This window comes from Maylandia zebra, unplaced genomic scaffold (assembly GCF_041146795.1).
Source record: "Maylandia zebra isolate NMK-2024a unplaced genomic scaffold, Mzebra_GT3a scaffold03, whole genome shotgun sequence".
Taxonomy (NCBI): Eukaryota; Metazoa; Chordata; class Actinopteri; order Cichliformes; family Cichlidae; genus Maylandia; species Maylandia zebra.
This window is the reverse complement of record NW_027490033.1, coordinates 459,416-483,468: the sequence shown is the minus strand read 5'-3', so window position 1 is coordinate 483,468 and position 24,053 is coordinate 459,416. Positions and strand designations below refer to the sequence as shown.

The 24,053-nt window shown below is 44.1% G+C and overlaps 1 protein-coding gene across 4 annotated transcripts in view; it reads left to right on the top strand.

Annotated features, from left to right (window-relative positions):
• The window catches only part of LOC112432436 (protein NLRC3), a 3,307,575-nt gene that overhangs the window by 2,897,973 nt on the left and 385,549 nt on the right, over positions 1-24,053 (top strand). Inside the window, exons 1-3 of one of the 4 annotated variants that reach the window (XM_076881159.1) lie at positions 2,753-3,295; positions 3,400-5,185; positions 7,256-7,429. In XM_076881159.1, coding sequence (XP_076737274.1) covers positions 3,022-3,295; positions 3,400-5,185; positions 7,256-7,429 — 2,234 coding nt within the window. In that variant the 5' untranslated portion in view covers positions 2,753-3,021. Of the gene's footprint in view, positions 1-2,752; positions 3,296-3,399; positions 5,186-5,619; positions 5,930-6,787; positions 7,226-7,255; positions 7,430-10,247; positions 10,428-12,729; positions 12,904-24,053 lie in introns of those variants that run through there. The other 3 variants (XM_076881166.1, XM_076881167.1, XM_076881152.1) reach the window with 3 other exon arrangements.

Below are 24,053 nucleotides of genomic sequence, written 5' to 3'. Positions count from 1 at the left end.
CGGCAACCTGCGGCTCTTTAGTCCTTACAGTGCGGCTCCTCGTGGTTTGGGAAAATAAATTAGAAGTATTTAGCTGAAGTGTATTTTATTTATGTTCTTTTTTAACTTGTAGTTCTAAATTGGAAGATTATTGTGATATTGAAATATAAAAATAAAATTATATTTTATTATTTTTTCATCGCTCAAATAAGCGTCACACTCGCAGAAGCCGGTGTACCCGCCGAAACGAAATTAACCAGGTAAAATACATATTTAGGCAGAATTTTGCAAATATCTATTTTTCATCTTTCAGCAGCATAGAGCTTTTTTTCCAATTATTTTTTAAAAGTCAGGTCAAGGCTCCAAAAGCCCAAAGGAGATATAAGGGTGGCGGCTCACAGCAGCTTTTGTTTGCTACATCATTTTAGTTCAGCTGGGTGTCTTTCCTTTGGTTATATTTCTTTAAGAGTTCAAATGTGTTCATTACATAAATAACCTGTAATTTTCTCTGTAGCACTTCATGGATTTCATAAGCAACACACCTTAGTTGTTCACACAAAGCATAAAGGTAAAAAACAGTATATACAGTGTTATCTTCATTCTAGATGTCAAAAAGTATTTGTGGCTCCCAGTGTTTTCTTTTGCGTGGAAACTGGCTCCAAATGGCTCTTTGGGTCCTGAAGGTTGCTGACCCCTGACCTAATGGTATATTTTTTTTAGCTGGATCGTTCTATAAAAACATGAATCAAATCTGAGAAAAGTTTCCACCTGACCTGTTGAATGTTATTGAAGCCAGAAGTTTGCCTTCATACTGTGTTTCTTGCATGCCTTTTGTGGTGTACTAATTGATGTGAAATGAATGCAATGTGGTTGTGTTTGCAGAGGTCAGAGGTCACAGTCTCCAGTATCCAGCTGTGTGTCTGTGAGGAGTGACGTGTCCAAAGACAGACCTCCAGTCTTCAGTCATGAACCTGCAGCAACAGTGAACTTCAATCATGGAGCTCAGCTGACCATGTAAGAGAGCTGCTGACTCAGAGTTCAAAGGTTGTTTCTATAAATGTTCTGCCAGTGACATCATAAATGATTCCTAATGGTGGTCCGGGTACGATAATGCTAGTATCAATCGTAGTAGTAATGCAATCCAAGGTAATGATTTCTTCTCTGTTGCTGTGAACGTCTCTGCAGCCGTCTGTACTCTAATCTGAGACAACTATTACTGACAGAAACCATCACATCATCCAGTTTGTGTGTTTGCAGCTGCTTAAAAGATTTTAAAGAGAGATTAATCAGTAATTCATGTGATGTGTTTGTGTTTGCAGAGGTCAGAGGTCACAGTCTCCAGCATCCAGCTGTGTGTCTGTGAGGAGTGACTCGTCCAAAAACAGACCTCCAGAGTTCAGTCATGAACCTGCAGCAACAATGTTCTTCAATCATGGAGCTCAGCTGACCATGTAAGAGAGCTGCTGACTCATTTACGGGTGTTTGAAATTCTGTGACCACTTTGTAATTTTAGTTTATATTTTTAAAGTGTTTTTATTTGTAGTTGCCTGTATTTTTATTACACTGTGTGTAACGTGGTGGTTTGTGCTGTTTGGGATTGTTTTGGTGTATTTGTGTCAGAACATCAGATAAATGATTTCATCACATTTTAAAAGAAAGTATCAGGATAATAATCTGAACTGAGTCATCAGAAATAGAAAGATGGTCTCAACAGGCCACTGAGCTGATCTCCAAAGAAATGCAGAAGATTGAAGAGTCCGAGGCTGTTTATTTGTCACAGGCATCGTCATACACGTACAACACAGTGAAATGTGCTGAGCTGCTCCTGTGACTGGACAAAACATTAGAAACAATCATTAAATGAAATAATGAAACATTGTGCAGATGTAATGTTAAAGTGCTTTGTGCCACATTAGCACAGCATGTACTGACAGAGCAGTGCAAGCAGAACAAAGCAAATGAGCAAAGTGATGTAAAGAGAGTAACTGAACAGAGTGAGCAGAGTAATATCAGCAGTAATGAAGCAGCAGGATCAGTGTAGCAGCGTGTGACGTCATAATGAATCAGGTATGATCTGAAATATGACAGTGAGACAAGAACATGATGTAAGGTCCTGTTTAAACCCTGATGGTGATGCTATGAGGGGAGCATGTTCTGATTTAGGACTTGGATGGTCTGAGGATAGAAGCTCCTCTCTGTTTGTGTCCTGATGGTGCAGAAGCTTCTGCCTGATTGTAGAAGGAGCTGAAGCCAGCATCATCCCAGAGGTGAAGCTCCTCTGTGTGCAGACCTGAGGTCAGATTCCTCCAGGCTGATGTTCAGGATCTACAGAAACGTGTGGTTGTAGTTATTGCTGCACTGTGTGCTGACAGCAGATACTCAGAACAAAGCGCTGCACACGTGTTCTTTACAAACATCTGTACATATAAAATATGGATCATGGCAGTGAATGAACACGTTTCTGTCATTTGTTTCATTGGCTTCTTTTTTCTGCCTGTGTTCATGTGATTAATGTCTAACACATAAACAGGTTTGTAATCAAACATCACATCATCAGGGAGGCATCATGAAACAAAGTTACTGCTGGAGGCTGAACTCAATTTGGTGGCAATGTTCAAAAATATCACTCAGATCATTTCAAAGCTTTTAGTTCTTCTTCTTCACTTCTGTAAAATAATAGAAAGGAAATCAGAACCCAGAAGTTCACTTCCTGATGACTGAACTCTTTCAAAATAAAGCTGAAAACTCTGAATGTGACACCGCTGCTCCACCACAGTTTTTAGAGGAGGTCAAAGGTCAGTTGAAAGTGATGGATCCCAAACTTCCAGTACATCCAGTGAAGGACATAATCAGCTCTGTGATGAAGGCTTTTACTGTGGAGTTTGTAGGCTGATCACTCTGTGTTTAATAAGACAGGCAGGAACAGCAAAGGAAACTTGGATTCTGAACTCAAACACAAGTTTCTCCACTTTGACTTTTCTCTGTGACCATCAGAGCTTCTGCACAGTGTCATCAAATCTGGATGTTTGTCACTGACAGTCAATGATTTTAGTGATAAAGAAATGTGTTCACAGAGGGAGGAAGAGGAAGAGGAGTGGTGTCTGTGAGGAGGAGCAGCTGTCCTGCTGTGCTTTGTGTCAGGACGTCCTGAAGGATCCAGTCTCTACCAGCTGTGGACACTGGTTCTGCAGACAGTGCATCTCCTCATACTGGGACCAGTCTGCTTCATCAGGAGACTGGTCCTGTCCCCAGTGTGGAGAAAGATCCAGAAGCAGAGCTGGACTGCAGACAGCCAGTCAGAGCAGCTGTGTACAAAGTAAGACTGAACATCTGTCTGCTGATGGACTCATTTCTGAAAACTGGACTTCTTGTTGTTGTTCAGACATTGAAGAGTTTTCTTTCTGTTTTTCTTTCTTTCAGCAGATGTTGGTCTGCAGGAGGTTTTAGATGAACATAAGATCAGTCTGAGGAGGAGATGTGAACGTGTGACTGAAGGAAGTGATGAAACAGGAAGTAGAACCCTCCTCAACAGGATCTACACTGAGCTCTACATCACAGAGGGACAGAGTGAAGAGGTTCATAGCCAACATGAGGTGAGGCAGCTGGAGACAGCTTCCAAGATGGACGCCCTCCATGACACTCCAATCAGGTGCCAGGACATCTTTAAAGCCTTACCTGACCAACAGAGACCCATCAGAGTGGTTCTGACCAACGGCGTGGCTGGTGTTGGAAAAACCTTCTCAGTGCAGAAGTTCACTCTGGACTGGGCAGAGGGCTTGGAGAACCAACATGTCAGTGTGGTGGTTCTGCTTTCATTCAGGGAGCTGAACCTGATCAGAGAGGAGCAGTACAGTCTTCTGGAGCTGCTCCATGTTTTCCATCCAACATTAGAGAAGGTCACAGCAGAGAAGCTGGCTGTCTCTCAGCTTTTGTTCATCTTTGACGGCCTGGATGAAAGCAGACTTTCATTGGATTTCACCAACAGGAAGCTGCTGTCTGATGTCACACAGAAGTCATCAGTCAGCCAGCTGCTGACAAACCTCATCCAGGGGAATCTGCTTCCCTCGGCTCTCGTCTGGATAACTTCCCGACCTGCAGCGGCCAATCAGACCCCTCCTACATGTGTTGACAGGCTAACAGAAGTACGAGGCTTCACTGACGCCCAGAAGGAGGAGTACTTCAGGAGGAGATTCAGTGATGAAGAGCTGTCCAGCAGAATCATCTCCCACATGAAGACATCCAGGAGCCTCCACATCATGTGTAGAATCCCAGTCTTCTGCTGGATCACTGCTACAGTTCTGGAGCACATGTTGACTACAGAGCAGAGAGGAGAGCTGCCCAAGACCCTGACTGACATGTACTCACACTTCCTGCTGGTTCAGACAAAGAGGAAGAAGAACAAGTACCACGAGGGACATGAGACGAGTCCACAGGAGCTGACAGAGGCTGACAGGGAAGTTCTTCTGAAGCTGGGGAGGCTGGCGTTTGAACACCTGGAGAAAGGAAACATCATGTTCTACCAAGAAGACCTGGAGCAGTGTGGTCTGGATGTGACAGAGGCCTCGGTGTACTCAGGAGTTTGTACAGAGATCTTCAAAAGAGAGTGTGTGATCTTCCAGAAACCAGTCTACTGCTTTGTTCATCTGAGCATCCAGGAGTTTCTGGCTGCAGTCTACATGTTCCACTGTTTCACCAACAGGAAGTCAGAGGTGCTGAAGAACTTCTTGGGAAAAAAATACAACGAGTCATCTCTGGATGATTTTTTGATGGAAACACTAATAAAATCCTTCAGGAGTAAAAATGGTCGTCTGGACCTGTTTGTTCGCTTCCTTCATGGCCTCTGTCTGGAGTCCAACCAGAGACTCTTAGGAGGTCTGCTGGGTCAGACAGAGAACAGTCCAGAAACCATCCAGAGAGTCATCAAGAATCTTAAAGAAAGGAAGACAAAATCCTCTCCTGACAGAAGCATCAACATCTTCCACTGTCTGATGGAGATGAACGACATCTTATTATCTCAGGAGATCCAAGAGTTCCTGAAGTCAGAGAACAAATCAAAGAAACTCTCTGAGATCCACTGCTCAGCTCTGGCCTTCATGCTGCAGATGTCAGAGGAGGTTCTGGATGAGTTGGACCTGAAGAAGTACAACACAACAAAGGAGGGACGACTGAGACTGATTCCAGCTGTGAGGAACTTCAGAAAGGCTCGGTGAGTCCAGATGTGATCATTAATATTATCAGTTGGTGATAGTTTAGTTACTCAGTCATAAACTGCAATCATTTCTTATTTGAGGTCACACTAGGGCTGCCACAAACGATTATTTTTGTGATTATTTGACTAATCAGATCAAAAATAAAACATACAGCTTATTGCACCAGCATGCATCTGCTGTTATGTAACTATCATTAGCTTACAGCTTAGAGTTTTTAAGGTATGTGCTAACTAAAAATAAAGACCAGATGATAGTTTATTAAACTTTTAATGAAATTTGCAGATTGTAGCAACAAACAGAAAGGCCCCCAAAATGTGTGCCGAGTTCTTCAGTGTGATTTCTCCACGGTGAAAGCACACTGTGCTCCACATGGTTATGAAGATCTTGATTAACCACATTAGCTTCACATTAGTAACTTTGTCCTCGACAGCTCGGCCATCTTCAGAACCTGCCCAGGAATTGAACTGCACATGTGCACTGGCTCCAGACGTGGGGTTGTCCTGCATAGTCAGTGGTGTCAGTAGATCATTAAGTAAAATAATATGTAACTAGATTCCTTTGAAAGAGCAACCATGGACGACAAAGCTGGGCGGAGTCTGCTCTAAGACACCAAATGAGCAAATGTTTGCTGACCTGTATCAGTGATCACCTTTTTGTTGGCCTGGTCCCCCAGTCCTCCCACTCCCCCTGGTCCTCGGTGGATGCTGTCACTTCCTCTGACACCGGCTCACCATTTATGTTGTGTCAAAAATCAAACGTGAAGATCTAATTTACTCTAAACTCTCTGACTGTTACTAATATAGCCATAAAATATGCAACAACCACTGGAGATGGAGATGAAGCTTCAACTTGCAGAAAATAGTTTATTAAAATCAGTTTGAATAAACCCAAGGCTCAGAGCAAAAGAGACAAAAGCGCCCCCAAGTGGTCAGACAATAGACGAACAGAATAAACCCTATCAAAGACAAACACGCTGGAAGCATCTTTTCTAACACTCCAGTATTTATTAGCATTTATTATAAATTTATTGTGACTTTGAAGACGTTCAGTGTTTCCTTTGGTATAACGGAGGTCTGACTACAGTCCAGTAAACACACTGATTAGGATTATAGATTAAACTGCAGTAATACTTTCACAGTGTGCAGTGATGCACAGGTCCGAGTGGTTTTACACTGAAATTCTCAACAACAGGAAACTATAAGAATTTGTTACTCTAATAATAAACATAGAAGAAGAAAAACATTTTTCATTTAGAGTTGATGAATATAAATGAATTTGAACTTTACAAACCAATCAAAGACAAACTGATCCATGTGAGTTTATAACAATATTCAAAGGCTGCTGCTGGACACAGACAGGTAACATCATTTTGACTTGCTGTCACCTGGATCTGGAGTCATAAACACTGAAGCGCTGAACATTAATACAAGTCTGTTTCTGCCAACTAGTGATAAACCTGCAGACTAATGGCTCAGAAAGCTAAAACGAGCCAATCATTTCTGTGTTTAGTTCCCCTGAAATCAGATGTGATATCAGCAGCTCTGAGTTCATTCATCATTATTGTCCAGTGATGACATTTCTGCTCCGTTTGGTGACAGTCAGCAGATTTTTCCTGAGTGTGGACGTGAACAGTCGTACCTGACAGCAGCAGGTAGCAAACAGAGATCGTCTTTCCAGCTGGAACTCTTCACTGAGCTGAGCTCATTCAAAATGTTCTGGATTCAAGACAGGAAACAGTCCACATGTGTGTCTTCACTCTGACTCTGGATCAGATCTCACTGACAGACTGTGGACATTATGGAAGCCTAAATGTGACACCATCTTCCTCCTTCATCTGCAGATTAAAGCCAAACAAAGATTCTCATTAAAAGTCTGCAGGTCTGAGAGAGACTGAATCGTTGTGTCATGTCAAACACAGTAAGAGGAGCTGAAGCACAGATGTGAAGAGCAGATGTTCATCAGATTATGACCTCACTCTGTTTTGTCTTCATATACATTCAGTCTGTGTTTATAATGCAGACTTTCTGCTTTTATAATAACACATTTTGTATTTTCTATGATCACAGACTGGCTGACTGTGGACTCTCAGGGACTCATTGTGAAGTTGTGGCCTCGGCCCTGAAGTCCATCCCCTCCCATCTGACAGAACTGGACATGAGTGAGAACAAGCTGCAGGATTCAGCAGTGAAGCTTCTGTGTGCTGGACTGGAGAGTCCAAACTGTCGACTGGAGACTCTGAGGTGAGTTCACTGACTGCAGCTGTTGTTGTTTTTCTATATTTCTGATCTTTGATATTTGAAACGTTCTTTAGTTCCTAAATGTTCAGGATGTGTCTGAAGAGAAATGTGAAGAAGTTTGAGTGCTTTCAGAAATGTTGTGTCTTTCCAAACGACTGAACAACAGTTTTCCTCTTGGCTCCAAATAGAAGTTACAGACTTGAGCAGGGTTCATTTAAAGGCTGACAGAAGTGCAGTGGTGACGGGGAGATGTTTGTCAGGACAGCTTTTCAGCCTCCACAGGTTCATGTTGTGCTCCATCAGTCAGTGAAGATGAAGTCAGTACTGGTGAGGCTGTAGAGTGTGTGAGGGATGTGAATGAGGCTGTTGGAGATCTGATGATAGCAGATAAAAACAGGCTGCAGAGACTTTGAGCTTGTGTGGAAACAGACAGAGAAAAGAAAGACATGAATGTCAAAGCTAATAAAGGTGAAGTTAGGAGCTGTGATGATGTTCATGTATCAGAAGCTGATCGGGCTGCTACAGAGACGACCCACACAGCTGCTGTGGTGAGGTTTGTGTTAAAGCAGAGGAACACAGGCCCAAACATGACAGCAAAGCAGGTTTCAGGCTCTGTGAGAGGATTTCAAACAGAAGCTGGAGAAGAGAAAGGACTACAGAAAGAAGGCAGCTGAGACCAGTCCAAGTGTTTCCATGGAGCCCAGTCTAACATTCATTTATACACTAACGTACAGAAGTGAACGGGAAAATGAATCCATAGTTTCAAATGTAGAAACAGTTCTCAGTTCATTTACAGAGTTTAATACAGTTCATGAGGAAATGTTCAGTTCGATTCAATTCGATTGGAATCTGGGAAATTTTGCCTCAGACAGAAATATTATAATTCAGTACATTTACATATTTTTGTGTCTATAAAAGGGAAGCTGGCACTTTCGAGACTTTATCAAATGTGTGAGCATCACAGCAGAGGCCTTTGTGTCAAAGTAGCTGAAGATAAAACACGGAAGAACATGAAGGTGATTTTCCTGTTCTGGGATTTTATAGAAATATTCTGCAGTAGATCAAAAATGAAAGAAAACCATGAATCAACACATGAACATTACCTGATGCTGCTGAAGTGAAGCAGAGCAAAGTTACAGTGTTTTTGTTAAAGACACAACTGAGCGTTTTGCAATTTGCATAATTTTAAAAAGTTTAAATTTGTTCAGTATTGAACAGCAGAAATTAGGTTTTCTTTTCGAAAGCAAGTAAAAGGAAAAAAACAGCGGCCGACAGCGCTGTAAACAACGGTAGACTTGTGCGTAACAAGCAAGCGAATAATGCAGAAAACAGATTTTAAACAGGAAACTGTTCTTGAAGTACAGAGAGAGAGAGAGAGAGAGAGAGAGAGCTGTGCATGAAGTGTGATTTTATTGTGGTGGAAGCAAAACAGCAAAAGTCAGAGTGAGTTCATGACGATGTTTATGTGAAGCGTAGTTTGGATCTTCTTTTGCTGCTGGTTCAGTCAATATTGTTTGGAGAGAGATAAAACTAACAGCTTCAGAATCGAGCGCAAAAAGGACGTAAACACAAAGCGTGGACCCGCCGAAACATCAGAATCGGCGAGCTGTCGGCTTTCAGCCCCAACCGTGTCTGTGCCGTCAGTGAGAAAGGCGACATCTCACTGATTCTGATGTGTCGGCGGGTCCGAGCTTTGTGTTTACGTCTCTGTGCAGAATCCGTGTTCCTGCTCTCATTCACTGTTTCAGCTGTTTGGTGGTTGTTAAAGTTTTGTGAGGTTTAACCTGAGATTCTGACATTTCGGGCAAAATAAATTAATATTAAAAAATTGATTCAGGATTTTAATTAATCAATATCACGTTATCCAAGCCAGAATCGATTTTAATCGATGAATCGATTATTAAAACCCACTCCTAATTCAAAGCACTGAAGCATCGACTTGTTCCATTATCCAACAATGAAAACAAGAAACACAGACAGCTGGCCTTCAAAGTAAAAGCTGCTCCTTTTGAAACATGTTGGTGGTAAAATGTAAGAAGAGCTGAAGCACATAAATGATCTACGTGCCAAAATATTAAACACAGTTGATATATTTGTGTGAGTGTTGTGATTCAGGTGTAGATGTAATAATGTACATATAGCAGAGTTTCCTCTTCTAGATCAGCTGATCAGAGTCGGGCCAATCAGCTCTGAGCATGCTCAGTCTGAGTTATGGAGCCACATACTATGATTCACCATGGCAACGGCATGAGCAGAGGCTCCGTGTGAATCCAGAGGAGCAGGAACATGAATGATGACAGTAGATGTTTGTGTGAAAGTGCTGGAAGCAAATGAGTGTGTGATGTTCTTTCAGTGTTGCACTTTGTAGACGCTCCCTGAGCACTGGTCTCACAGCCAGCTGCACATAGAGACCAGTGTTGTTAGTCCAGGTCAGAAGATGACTTGTTGGAATGAAAATGAGCTTGTAGTTTGTCTGCTTTAATAATGTGACTGGAAAAAGGTGTTGGACTTCAAATATGTCCATTTCTGTCACACTTCACCTTTAAAAGTGAAGCCATGTGGTTCCTGGAAGGAAAAACACGACTTTTTCAAGTCTTTGTCCTGTTTTTATGAGACATGTACGACTTTAATGTGAAACATTCAGAGTTTTTTCTCTTGTTGTGTTTGTTTGAAGCTGCTTCCTGTTGGCTTCAGCTGTTTGGAGTTTCCATTTTCTAAACTTCTACATTCTGAACCTTCTTCAGCTCTGAACAGATGATGAAACACTGAATGATTTCAAGCACTTTGTCTAATAAACTTACATCTTTCATTTTTTATACAGATTGAAGAGCTGTGGTTTGTCAGATATTGGCCTTGAATATCTGGCAGCAGCACTGAAGTCCAACCCCTCGTATCCCACAGAGGTGGACCTGAGTGGAACCTACAGCAACCTGAAGGGTTCAGGAGTGAAGCATCTGTGTGATTTCCTGGAGAATCCACGATGTCGATTTGAAACTCTGAGGTCAGTCAGCATGTTTTAGTTGTGCTGAGATGAATATGATGTGAAAGTTGTGCTGACACTAAACTGCAGACATCAGGCTGATATTATACTGATCCACACTGAGGATCTTCATGGTAAAGTCTGTTTTCTTCTTCTCTGGTTTAGTCCATTGACTGCAGCAGAACAATGTTCACATTTCAAACAGTGATACTCAACGTATGGCCCGCGGCCCACACGCGGCCTGCCCACCTTTCCTGATTCAGAGAGAGGGGACCCTGATTAACTGTGTAGCTTCTTCCTCACAGTTCTAAGTATCAGACACAACAATGAATAATCCACAGCTGACTGTCTTTAGCAGGTCAAAGGTCACGGCACACAGCACTCTGTGAAACAGTTTGGAGCAGGAATTCTTGCACATTTACAAACTGACACTGCTGCACGGCATGCTGGGTAATGCTAGCTGCTCAGGTATGGGCGTGCTAATGGCTGTGAGGCTCTGTGGCTGCAGAACACCGAAGAAGAGAAAAGAGAGGTGGAGGATGAAGAAAAGAGGCGGAGATGAAGCAGAAGTTTTGCTCCAGAGAGGAGCTGTGTCTGTGTGGGCAGGGCTCAGACAGCTCCGCCCACACAGTGACAGTGAAGCAGGTGAAGAGTAATAAATGAAGACAGCAGACAGTATTTGATAAGCTGATGTACAAACATGTAGGTTGTGTCCAAATTCATGGGCTGCATCCTCCTGAGGCCGCATTTGTAGACCGATTACGTCACAGCGACACGTCGAAGGCTGTCCAAATTCGTAGACTCCTCCGAATGCAGCCAACAAATGCGTCCTCCTTTTCCCCGAATTTGAAGGATGGGTCGGGTGTGTCCTTCGTGGCCTACCATATCCCAGAATTCATAGCGCGGCCCAGCCAAACTCCAGTTTCCAACAATGGCGGCCGCTACTAAGTTTTAAAATTACTCATACTAATCTTTTTCGGTCACAAAATAAACTTTTAACATATTTTCAGGCGAGAAAGTAGCTGTGTAAACATCAAATATCTGCTCGGTTTATCAAGATACCGCATATTTGCAAAAGTGCTTCGACGTTTTCGGAGACGTCTGCTACCCACCAGCTCGATAGCTCGCCGGGAGCTCGAGGGTCACTGAAGCCGCCGAGAACGGCACAACTCCCGGCACATCATTTTCAGATCACCGCGGACTTTCGCTACTCAGGTTAAACGTGATATATAAGTCACTTAGACAACCTCAAAATGTTATTGTTTGGCTTTTTTCAGTGTTTTGTTTGTTCGTGAGTAAATCGGTTTGGCTGAGATTAAAGTTATTCTATTAGATTAGATAAAATAAAACTTTATTAATCCCCCAGGTGGGTTCCTCCTTGGTCTTTACAGAGCTGACTAAACGTCAAACAGAAAACTGATTAAACAGAAGTATGAGACGGTCGAGAATTTACGCCAGTGTCCTGTTATATTTTAGATAGCAAGGAGCAGACGGCTGAGTTTATTAAACTCCACCGAGACAGCGGTGACGCTAATCAGAAGGCTAGACCGTCCAATTTCCCCAGCCGTTTATTTCCAGCCTACCCGACCTTCTGAGGACCCAGCCCACGTAGACCGCAAAGGCCGGGTCCTCGGGAGGATGCAGCCCATGAATTTGGACACGACCGTAGAATGATGGTGGCAGCTACAGAAACAGGTCCATACAGACTGAAGCGTGTCTCAGTCTGAATGTACACTGCTGTTATAAGAGCTGTGGAAACTCAGGTCAAAAGGACGTAACCACACTGCTGACAGTTCCAGGACATTCACAGAGTTACAGCATCATTTGTGACCATAAAGACAGAAAGCTCATCCAAATCCTGGGATTAAAAGTCTGTCCTGGTGGTGTCCAGTCAAACACGTCTCTGTGAAAGCTTCAATCCAACAGGCTCCAAAGTCCTTCTGCTCATTTCCTCGCCGGGTTCTTGATGCTCCTGTACCATCTCTCTGTCATCCTCCTCGCTCCCTCTTTGCACTCACAGTCTTTGTGCATCATTAACACTCACATGTGGAAAACCAAAGTTTTACTGGGCAGAAGATGATCATCAGTGACTCTGTCTTTAAAACACTCTTGTTAGAAATGTACGACTTTAATGTGAAACATTCAGAGTTTTTTCTCTTGTTGTGTTTGTTTGAAGCTGCTTCCTGTTGGCTTCAGCTGTTTGGAGTTTCCATTTTCTAAACTTCTACATTCTGAACCTTCTTCAGCTCTGAACAGATGATGAAACACTGAATGATTTCAAGCACTTTGTCTAATAAACTTACATCTTTCATTCTCTATACAGATTGGAGAGCTGTGATTTGTCAGAGATCAGCTGTGATTATCTGGAAGCAGTGCTGAAGCTCAACCCTTCGTATCCCAGAGAGGTGGACCTGAGCTACCACAAGCTGCAGGATTCAGGAGTGAAGCAGCTGTGTGTTCTTCTGGAGAATCCACAACATCAAATTGAAACTCTGAGGTCAGTCTCCACGTTTTAGTTGTGCTGACACTGTCGATCTGTGGAACTAAAACCTTTATACAGGAAGTCTGGTTCAGCTCTTTGTAGACCTTCTAATCTCTGATGCTCTGAGTCTTACTCAGTAGATGATGCAGAGTTGTGAAGCCGATGTGGGTGAGGACACTCGCCCAGCTCTAACTACTTTGACGTCCAGGCGGCTTCCCTGCTTGTCCTGATACAAACAAACCTGAGTAACCTTGCAGGTCAGATCTCATCAGTCACACCTGTTATGGCAGCTCTCCTCTAGATTGTAGTTCTTGTTAACCTGGGATGGTTTTAGAAGCCTGGACCACAGACTGCAAGGGAAGATATTACTGGGAAAGGCCAAAGCAACCTATTAGACCCATTAAACACTAACATAGATGAATACTCAGATTTAAACCTTTATTGTTTCACAAAGGGTTAAAAAGGGAACGTCCACAGTTTAGACTGCAGCAGATTTTATTAAAGCAGTTTGACAGGAAGTAAAGCAAAAACACAAAGAATAAGTGTTTCACATATTAATACATATAACATAATAATAAAAGAAAAGCAAAATAATGATACAAAAGAATGAAAAAGTTGTCCAGAGCAGCAGGATGTCTGAGGTCTGCAGAAACACAAAAACACAGCAGCTAAAAATAGTTGTTGAAAGAAAACGAGGTGGGAGCTGCTGATTCCTGAGCTTTGATACTGGATTAGCTTCAGTAGTTATTCCCATCACTGCTGTAGGAGCTACATTTAGTCACAGCTGATTGTCTCCTTTGACCAATCAGAAGACTACTGTTGTAAAAACAAGCAGACAAAGAACCAATGAGAGTGAAGAACAGGATAAAGAGCTCGTGTGATGGAGGCAAAGCAATAATCAGCAGACTGTAGCAGTTTCTATCTGGATGAAAGTAGAAGGAGCTCAGTGGAGCTCAGTCCCATATCTTTGGTTAGAAACAACATCAGTGATTTCCTGCTGCTCGAGATGATTCCAGCAGCTCTCATTACAGCAGCTGATGAGAGAAACAGCTGATGGCTCACAGCTCGTGCACTGTTGGATCTCCAGATGTTCACGTGGCTGAAGTCTGTGAAGAAACTGTGGTCCACGTAGTTCACACGGCCTCAGATTGGACCGAGCTCCCTGGATCACTGCAGCATCCTCAGCTGGTACATGGACGTCTCTGCTCCTCAGTCTTGGAGCCCCTGCAGGTCCGTCCACACCACCGGGGTCTTCTCACTCACCTTTCCTTTGTCCTCGTCCTTCATCGGCCGTGCTGTGTCTTTGTTCCTGCGGTGTTGTTCCCACGATGCAGTGCTGATGTTCCCTCCTTGAATGCACAACAAGTACGGTGCTGGTCTTACTCGGGTGAAGCAGAGACAGATTGAAGTCTTTCAGGCTTTAGTGCCGACTTCCCTGACAGAGGCTGGACTCCATGGTCTGCACAGGAGGCTTCTACACTGTGTGGAGGTGACTCCTGGACTCGAAGACAGGCTGCAGGTACATGTGTGATGAAGAGGAGCTACAGCAGTGTGATGGAGCTGCAGGTCTGAATGAAGTCCTGCTGTCCTGTCCCACCCTCATCTTTGCTTCCTCTGTCTTCTCTGGACTTGTCCTCCTGTTTCAGAAACAGCACTGCTTCATGCCGAGGGTGGACGGGAGCGTTGGCTCTGATTCTTTTACCGTCCACCACAAGGAGACACTGATGCTGACCTCCTGATTCATCTGCATGTGTTCTGCTTCACACTGCTCACCTCCACCAAAGACTTCACAAACATCTTCTTTCTTTGAGTCCAGTTTGTCCCACAAACACTTCCAAATCTCCTCCTCTGAGATTCTGCAGCTTCTTGCAGTGTGACTCAGCTGACTTCTGACAGACCACAGACTGGCACAGCATCCACATGTGTCTCCTTTCAAACAGGCTCTTGATGTTTCCTCCCACATCATTCTGGCCTCTCAGTCTCCTTTGTTCTCCAGCTCTGTAGCTCCAGCTGGTGAAGCTTCAGTTTTCCATGTTGGTAACAGTAAACTACAGCCTCTGCTGTCAGCTGGGTAACTAAACAGAGCTGCAGCACGTCTCTGCGGTGGTGCTACATCCAGCCTGCAGACGGCCGTCTACATGTTGTAGTGGTTTACAGTCACCAGGGGGCGCTGTCCCAGCCATGCAGGCAGTGGGCTGCTCTGCTCGTGCTGTTGTTGGTGAAGCTGAAGTGAAAGTGATAGGTTTGTAGTTTGAACCTATCCACTGGAACGTTAAGGACAATCTGCTACGCAGCAAAAAGCAAGACACAAGGCACCAAAGTTCTCTGGTTTACTCATGCATGAGGGAGACCTGGCTGGAGCCAAGCGTCGTTCCACCACTTGACCACCATCAGACTCTCAGCCAGGCTCCCCATAGCACTCCTTTTATTGTGGTTACATGAATATGCATAGGGTCATTAACATATAGCATCTCACATAGGTATACATGTGAACAAAGAATACTGTGTGTGTGTGTGTGTGTGTGTGTGTGTGTGTGTGTGTGTGTGTGTGTGTGTGTGTTACTGCTGATCAAAGGGTCATATAACATCCTTGGTCAGAAAGAGGGTAGACCCCCCTTCACCCTAGATGGTTCACCCTAGATAACATGGTGAGGAAGTCCAGCAGTTCATCTAAACAAAAAGCACTTAGACTAGAACAGACGTAGCTACGTTAATCCTGCCATAAAACAATAAGAGAAGGTACGACCTCTCTCGTGCTCCCAGGATGTGGGTGTGCATTCTAGTGTGGAATACACACCAAGCCCCTGCAGCCTGCTAAAGATCACACATCCTATCACTACACAATTGATTATACACCTCTAAGAATATATGGTTAAATATTTCCTAATACAAATGACAATAATAAAATCTAAACCCATCATCACCACCCTGTATTGTCATTTTTTAAGGCTATACGGCATATATATATCTTCAGCTCTACACCACTTGTCAACATTTTCAGTGCAGGCTTCATTTCATACACACATATTAGCCTTAGCATCCATGTCACTCTGCTGCAACAGTATGAAATTGGTAAAGGTGTTAGCAATCATTTTATTCACCATCGATCTTACACATGGCAAGATGCAACCTGTAAACAAGCAAAGCAAAGCCAATAATGTAAGAATGGGAGTCAAAAACTTTAGAAACATATTCCACCATGGTCCAGATGTCAACCAGGCTATCCAGCCTTGTGACGTGTCTCCTCCTGATGTGTGGTCCGCCACATATTTCTGCAGAGCAGTTAAGTTCTGCAGTGCCTCATAGATGTCTCCTCCAGTCGTATATCCATCCGGAATAAACGTACAACATGTCTCTCCAATCAGCTTACACACTCCTCCTTGTGATGCTGTTATCAAGTCTAGGGTCAGCCTGTTCTGCAGTACCATCGTTCTGATGGCCTTTTGCTCCTCTGCTAAGGCTGTTCCCAGAGTCTTAGTGAGATTAATGTGTCGCAGTAAGGCATATCGGTTGATCTCCACATGATCCCGCACCTCTGCAACTCCGATGTTTGGGATCAAACTTTGGAAGAATTTAGCTCCTCCACTCCAAATGCGGAATTCTCGTGGCACTCCAGTGTCTACTGTCACTCCAAAAGAGTTAGGTGAGGCTATATTCACCTCACGCTTCCGTCGGTTGCTAGGGTGATGTTCAACTCTGTCCATGAAGAAGACATGATCCGATAACTTCACCACGGCACACAATCCTCCCCATCCCTCAGGGAGTGATAGATAGGCTTTATGTCCACACAAGAAATACCAATCAGCCAAAACTCTTGTTCCTTTACTGCTCGGCACCATCCTTGCACATCCTGTCCACTTCTGACTCTTTGCTTTTACTGGTATCCTGTAAGCTCGGTTGGACTTGCATTCAGTCCTCCTTAATGTCAAGTTCTCAGCTCACTTTGCACTGGTCAAGCATTTCATACACCTGCTCTCATTCTCTGGAGGGCAGTAGGTGTATATATATCCACATAAACGAAGCGGCAGCTCCCCAACTGACAGTGATCCATTGTTCATCACACACAACGGCAGTTGAGCTGTATTCAGCTTGTTCAGCAATATTATGTCTGGCAGTGGGTCTGACACTTGAGGCCAGGCCAATAAGTCAGTTTGCTCAGAACAATTCACATCTATAAGTGGCGACTTACTCCAGGTGATGTTCAGAGGTGTACTATAGTTGGCCTGGGACCAGAGGACTCTGTTGCCAGGATGAGTTGCTAAGCCCAACAGACACCAACTCCTGTCCTCTGGTATGCTGTACGGCCACAGTCCAGATGTATATGCGGATAACGGCATATGAGCACACACATAGCAGTCCGTCCTATTGTTCAAGTGAGCAGTTGTATTCATAAACTGCCACCAAAAGTTTGTAGAATAGCCATGAGGGTATTGGGTGTGGTTTCCTTGGACATACAGGGTCTCCACAGCTGACCATGATGACATCAAAGCCATTACACCCAGCAGGGTAGACAACACTTTACCAGCCATTCTGATGAGTACCTGTGGCTCAGTTGGTTTCTTCACCGGATTGAGACGAAGGGCCCTAGAGGCTTTCCCCCCCTTTGTACCCGGTCTTCCTGCCACTTACTCCGAGCTGGCCTGGATGTGTGTCACCTTTTTGCAGTGGCTTTGGTGTATCCAGGTGGGTCGTTCTGCAATCTTCACAGCAGTTGGTGTTGTCAGCAGAGCCTGGTATGGTCCGTCCCACCGTGGCTTCGACCAGCACTTCCTCTTTATGACCTTTATCAGTACCCAGTCCCCTGACTTCAGACGTTCTTCCTGTACAGAAACAGAATCATCTGGCAGATTATTTGCACTCATGACTTCTTTGCTTTTCAGCATTTTAATCATCCAGTCTGCTAGTGTGTTTTCTTCTTCTGCTTTATCATTATCATTACAAAACACTGGAACTCTAAATGGCCTGCCATATATTATTTCAAAAGGCGTTAGGCCATTATCAGTTGGCGTGATTCTCATATACATTTTCACTAGCTCAATGCAGTCTACCCATGTTCTGCCTGTTTCCTCCATTGTTTTCCTGAGTCTCAGCTTTACTGTGCCATTAGTCCTTTCAACCAGCCCTGCACTTTGTGGGTGATATGAGCAATGGTTTTTCAGCGTTATCCCCAGATGTTGTGACATTTTCTCAATTACTTCATTCACAAAATGAGGACCATTGTCACTGTAAATAGTCTGGGGGATCCCATGCTCTGGGATCACATTTTTGCATATCACTTTAGCCACTGAAATAGCATCTGCTTTCTTAGTGGGGACAACTTCTACCCACTTTGAGAACGGGCACACAATCACCAGGCAGTACCTGTAGGTGTTACAGTTAGACAACTCAATGAAATCCATATGGATTACTTCAAATGGGTAGCTGGGTCTGGGAAACTTTCCTCTCCTAGGTCTGAGGTTTCCCTGAGCATTATGTTTACAACATATTAAACATGCTTTACAAAAATGTTTTGAATAAGCATTGAATCCCAGTGTGAAAAACTGCCGTTCGACTGCTGCCACCATCCCAGCTGTCGAGACATGGCAGAGCCCGTGGCTCAAACTTGCAGCAGTCCTATATAGGTTCTTAGGCAATATAGGTTTATCACAAAGATAGTAGACATCACCTCGCAGGCTTGCTCCTTTAGTGAGCCACAGCTGCTTCTCAGCTGGAGGTGAGTGTGACTGCATGTCTGCTAACACATCATGTGTGATGGGCGTAGTTTGCTCCTGTGACGCCAGAACATGAACCCCATGTGTTCCAAGGGCCGCTTCCTTTGCAATTTTATCTGCAAAGGCGTTGCCTAGTACAATGGGGTCAGTGCCACGTGTGTGTGCTGCACATTTACAAACCGCAACTTTACTAGGCAGTAAGACTGCTTTCAACAGGGCCTGCAACAATGTCGCATGCTCCACAGGTTTACCTGTTGATGTTGTCATGCCTCGTCTTGACCACTGAGCGGCAAAGAAATGAAGTGTAGCATATGCATACTGACTGTCAGTATATATAGTCACTGCCTCCTGTCTCTTCTGCGCCTGTTCTAACCACAATTTAGCGGACGCCACTTGTAACTCTCTCTCCTGTTTCAATTTCCCTGTCGCACAAGCTGCTTTCACTGTCAACTGGTCTACTAACATTTGACATTGTCCTACAACCAATTTACCTTCAAAATCATATTTCTTGCGCCAATGTCCTAAATACTTTGCGCTACCGGGAGCGAATTTCACCATAAACTTCTCGTCACCCTCTGACACACTCTTGGTTGCTTGGGAACCCATAATAACAACAACAGCTGCCGACGTCACAGACCACGTGTTCTGCTCCGCACACACTCACACAACAACAACAACAACAAAAAATATCCTCACACACAAACAACAAAAATTAGGCCTATTGTCTCAACGCAGTCTCACACAGTGACTGCGTGCTTTGTCGCACACAGTGGCAAAGACTTACATAGCAGTGATCACGCGCTTTATCGCACACAGTGATAAAGACTTTCAACGCAACCTCACACAGTGGATGCGCGCTTTGCTGCACACAGCGGCAAAGAATAGTCGCACACAGTGACTACACGCTTTATCGCACACAGTGATAAAGACTTTACAACTCAGCCTCACACAGTGGCTTAGATTTTTCACATACCTACTTGGTGTTGCTTATTGCGAGTAGCATCAGTCCCGAATCCCGTCAATCGTCATCCATCGAGGAGAAAAAACAGACGGCTAATCCACCGGCTCGATGACGAATTCTCACGCCTCGGGACTTTGCTGCAGGACCTCTATAAGTCCTGGCTGACGTCAGTCTGTCGGCGTGTCTCTTTTCCCCTCGGTGAATGTCGACTCCAGGGATCCGGCTCTCGAAGGACCAATTAATGATAGGTTTGTAGTTTGAACCTATCCACTGGAACGTTAAGGACAATCTGCTACGCAGCAAAAAGCAAGACACAAGGCACCAAAGTTCTCTGGTTTACTCATGCATGAGGGAGACCTGGCTGGAGCCAAGCGTCGTTCCACCACTTGACCACCATCAGACTCTCAGCCAGGCTCCCCATAGCACTCCTTTTATTGTGGTTACATGAATATGCATAGGGTCATTAACATATAGCATCTCACATAGGTATACATGTGAACAAAGAATACTGTGTGTGTGTGTGTGTGTGTGTGTGTGTGTGTGTGTGTGTGTGTGTGTGTGTGTGTGTGTGTGTGTGTGGTACTGCTGATCAAAGGGTCATATAACATCCTTGGTCAGGAAGAGGGTAGACCCCCCTTCACCCTAGATGGTTCACCCTAGATAACATGGTGAGGAAGTCCAGCAGTTCATCTAAACAAAAAGCACTTAGACTAGAACAGACGTAGCTACGTTAATCCTGCCATAAAACAATAAGAGAAGGTACGACCTCTCTCGTGCTCCCAGGATGTGGGTGTGCATTCTAGTGTGGAATACACACCAAGCCCCTGCAGCCTGCTAAAGATCACACATCCTATCACTACACAATTGATTATACACCTCTAAGAATATATGGTTAAATATTTCCTAATACAAATGACAATAATAAAATCTAAACCCATCAGAAAGCGAGAGTTAAAACACTGAACAGTGTCCACTGAGCTTCTTATGCTATTCTCATGCTCAAAGAAGTTTAACAGGAAGGACGACTCGTCCATCAGGCGTCCAGCTGTCCGTGACCGTGTCCACAGCAGAGTGTGACCGAGGCTTCATGCTAACACGCACACATGAAGCTAATACCACCACGAGCAGCTGCTCAGTGGATTTGGAGGACAAATGTCTGCAGCTTCTCACAGGCAGTATGCAGAATGTGGATCTCCACAAAGACTGTGGAGAGCTCGTCCCACACTCTAAATCCACACTTGTCTGCACAAAACTTCTCACACGTTCCCGTCACAAGTGTCTTCTAAGTGAAGCTACCAGGTTCAGGTCCAGCTTGTTTATCTGGAGCTGCAGGAGATGATCCATCCTCACAAAGCAACACAGCAGATATGCAAACACACAACACAACCAAAGGATTCTCTCTGCATGTCTGTGGCTGATGCTGCTGGAACGAAGCTGTTTGAAACCTTGTTGTTCTGCACTTTGGGACCAGAAGAGGAAACTGAAGCTCTGTGCAGAGGGTCCAATGGAAGCAGCCAAGCGCTGTAAGTGTCTGCTGTACAGGGATGCTGGTTCAGCTGTGGCTCAGTTTCACAGTGTGACTCAATAAAAGCAGCAGGAAATCAAAGCTTGATGCTTTCATCAGTGTGGAAATAAGAAAGTTTCCTGTGACAGACGCTGGAGCTCTTTCACTCTCAGCTTCACAGTTTCAGCTTCAAACTTCTTCCAACATGTTTCTAACACGGCCACATTCCACCTTAATGGAGCTGATATCTTGTGCATCAGCACATTTTCTAAAGGCAGCGATCACATCTTTAGTTTTGGATGTTTAACTGCAGATTGTTTATGTGTTTATAGCACATTAATTACAGCAGCAGCGTTGACCACAGTGCTGTACAAGAATCCAAAATAACGATTAAAATAACTCCTAATATTAATATCACACATCAAATATCAAATAACTCTCATGCTGTATTAAAAGCCAGTGAATACAAATGTGTTTTAAGAGCAGATTTACAGAGACTGACAGCAGGAGCTGGGGCTGTTCGATAGAACGATGTATATATGATGACCATATGAAAACGTCTATCGTTTCATATCACGCTCTTTGTTTCCTGCTTATGTGTTTGTGTTTTCCAGATAAAGCTTTCAAAATAAATCTGAAGATCCTGTTGAGAGTTTTCAAAATAAACACAATACATTACTGCGGTCGCTCGTTTATCGAGTTACGTTCTAAAAATAAGTCTCAGAATGAAGTAGCAGCTTTATGTTTTACAAGTATTATAGAAGTTTTAAGGCAGTTAAACCCTCACTGCACACTTTCTACACTTTTCTCAGACAGGCATGAACATTTTCACACTTTTCTCTCTTGTTTAAACAAAGTTCAAACCTTCATAGAAAAATAAGTTCATTATTAAAGAGTGAAAGCAAAGTGTTTCTGAAACGTGTCAAATCAGCCTTTGCTGGCATTAAATGAGCTTCTGTGTGAGGAGCACTCGTCCATGGCCTGGGCTCCTCGCTGTCAGGTAAAGTTTCATAAAGCTTTTGAGTTTTTCTGCAGATAATGTTGGTGTCCAGCACGATGTTCTTTTTCCTGCGGTCACTGAGCCACAAAGCCAAAGCTGACTCCATCCTTACGATGTTCTTGTTGTGGACAGTTACAACCTTTTTGCCTCCTTGTTGAAACTATGATGGTCAGCATCTTCCTCTGCCTTTGGCTGCTACCACAGGTGCAAAACGTCTCGTCATCATTGTTGTTTGTTGGGACAAAACGTACAAACATACAGTGCAGCACTGCAGAGTCACACTGCTGTAAATTTGAACACATTCTGTACTGTACAGGAGACACGGCACGAGATTGGCTGACAATGGTCTACAGCCAATCAGGACGCAGAACACAATGCGCTGTACAAAACAAAAACATGCAAAATTGCACAAAAAAGATCAGCGAAACAGCGAGGCCGCCAAAGGTGAACTGTGTTACAGCGAGGGACCAGCGTATATGTGGTTGTTGGGACGATAAATGTCTTTGAGCTTGTGTCAGAAGACGAGCTGCAGCTTTCTGGACCAGCTGCAGTCTTGCCAGGCAGGTCCCACTAACTCCAACATATAAGGAGTTACAATAATCCAGCTGGGACGTCATGAAAACGTGGATCGCCCGTTCAAGGTTTTTAAAAGATAGAAATGATCTCACCTTAGATAAAAGCCTCAGTTTGAAGAAAGACCGCTGTACAACTGAGCTCAGCTGTTTTTCAAATTGCCGTCAAATATAAGCCCCAAATGTAATAATGCGATTTAATAAAAGAGCTGAACCAGTCTAATAGAGCGCCCTTGATGCCGCCATGCTCCAATGGTGAGGTCAAGATGCTGTGGTCAAGGCAGCAGTCAGATCCAAAAGCACAGCTGAGTCTCCTGATCAGTGGCTGATAAAAGATCATTAAGAACTTTCCAAAGTGCAGTTTCAGTGCTGTGAAGAGCTTTAAAACCAGACTGAAACCTTTACAACAGATTGCAGCTGAACAAATATAATCTTTTACAAAATCTTCGACAGGAAGGGAAGCTTTGAAATAGGCCTGAAGTTTGAGCGGACAGAGGATCCAGATCAGGTTTTTAGTACAGGCTGTACAACAGCATGTTTAAAACAGGCTGTACAACACCTGAACTAAGACTGCTGTTAAAAATCGCTAAGATGTCGGAACCAACAACCTTTAAAATCTTTTTAAACACGTGTTGGAACAACATCATTTGGACAAGATGATGTCTTTATAGCATCACATCGTTCCTCCACCTGATCAAACCACACAGGCTCAAACTGATCAAAAACAGCTGAGCAGGTGAATATTTTAGCCCCGGTGCGATCTCGGGCGAGAGTATCGATGATGGCCAAAGGGCAGCGTCCAGCTCTACGGCCGCTGAAGAGCAGACTCAACAGACGCGCGTGATGTGGATCCTACTGCTCTAAAACTGGAGCTTCTTCAATCCATTAAAGAGGACATTAGTACGCTGTTAAAAGAAGAACTCAGAAATGCATTGAAAGAAGATTTTGACAATATAAGGGCTGACGTGCAAGGACTGAGAAATGAGATCGCTAACAGCATGGCGGCGACGTGCGGCGAAGTTGATGGAGTAAAGGTTAGAGTGAAAGAAGCTGAGGATGGGGTGTCAATGTGGAGCGATGAGGTGACCACCCTGCAGTCTACAGTAGAGAGTATGAAGGAGGAGCTGTCTGACCTGAAGGATAAATGTGATGAAGGCAGGAAGCGGAGAGCTAACATCCACATCATAGGGATCCCAGAGGGCCTGGACTCGAGCTCCTCCACGGCCGTATCCGTGCTACTACGTGAAGTGCTGGGTATGGATAAAGACGTTATTGTCGACCGCTCACACAGGAGCCCTATCCTGAGAAAGCCAGCTGGTGACCCGCACGCCGTCATAGCCGAGCGTCACTACTACCAGGATTGTGTGGCTACGCCGTGCCAGGGCCCAAGCCCCGCTTGAGTTTAACGGACAACCTA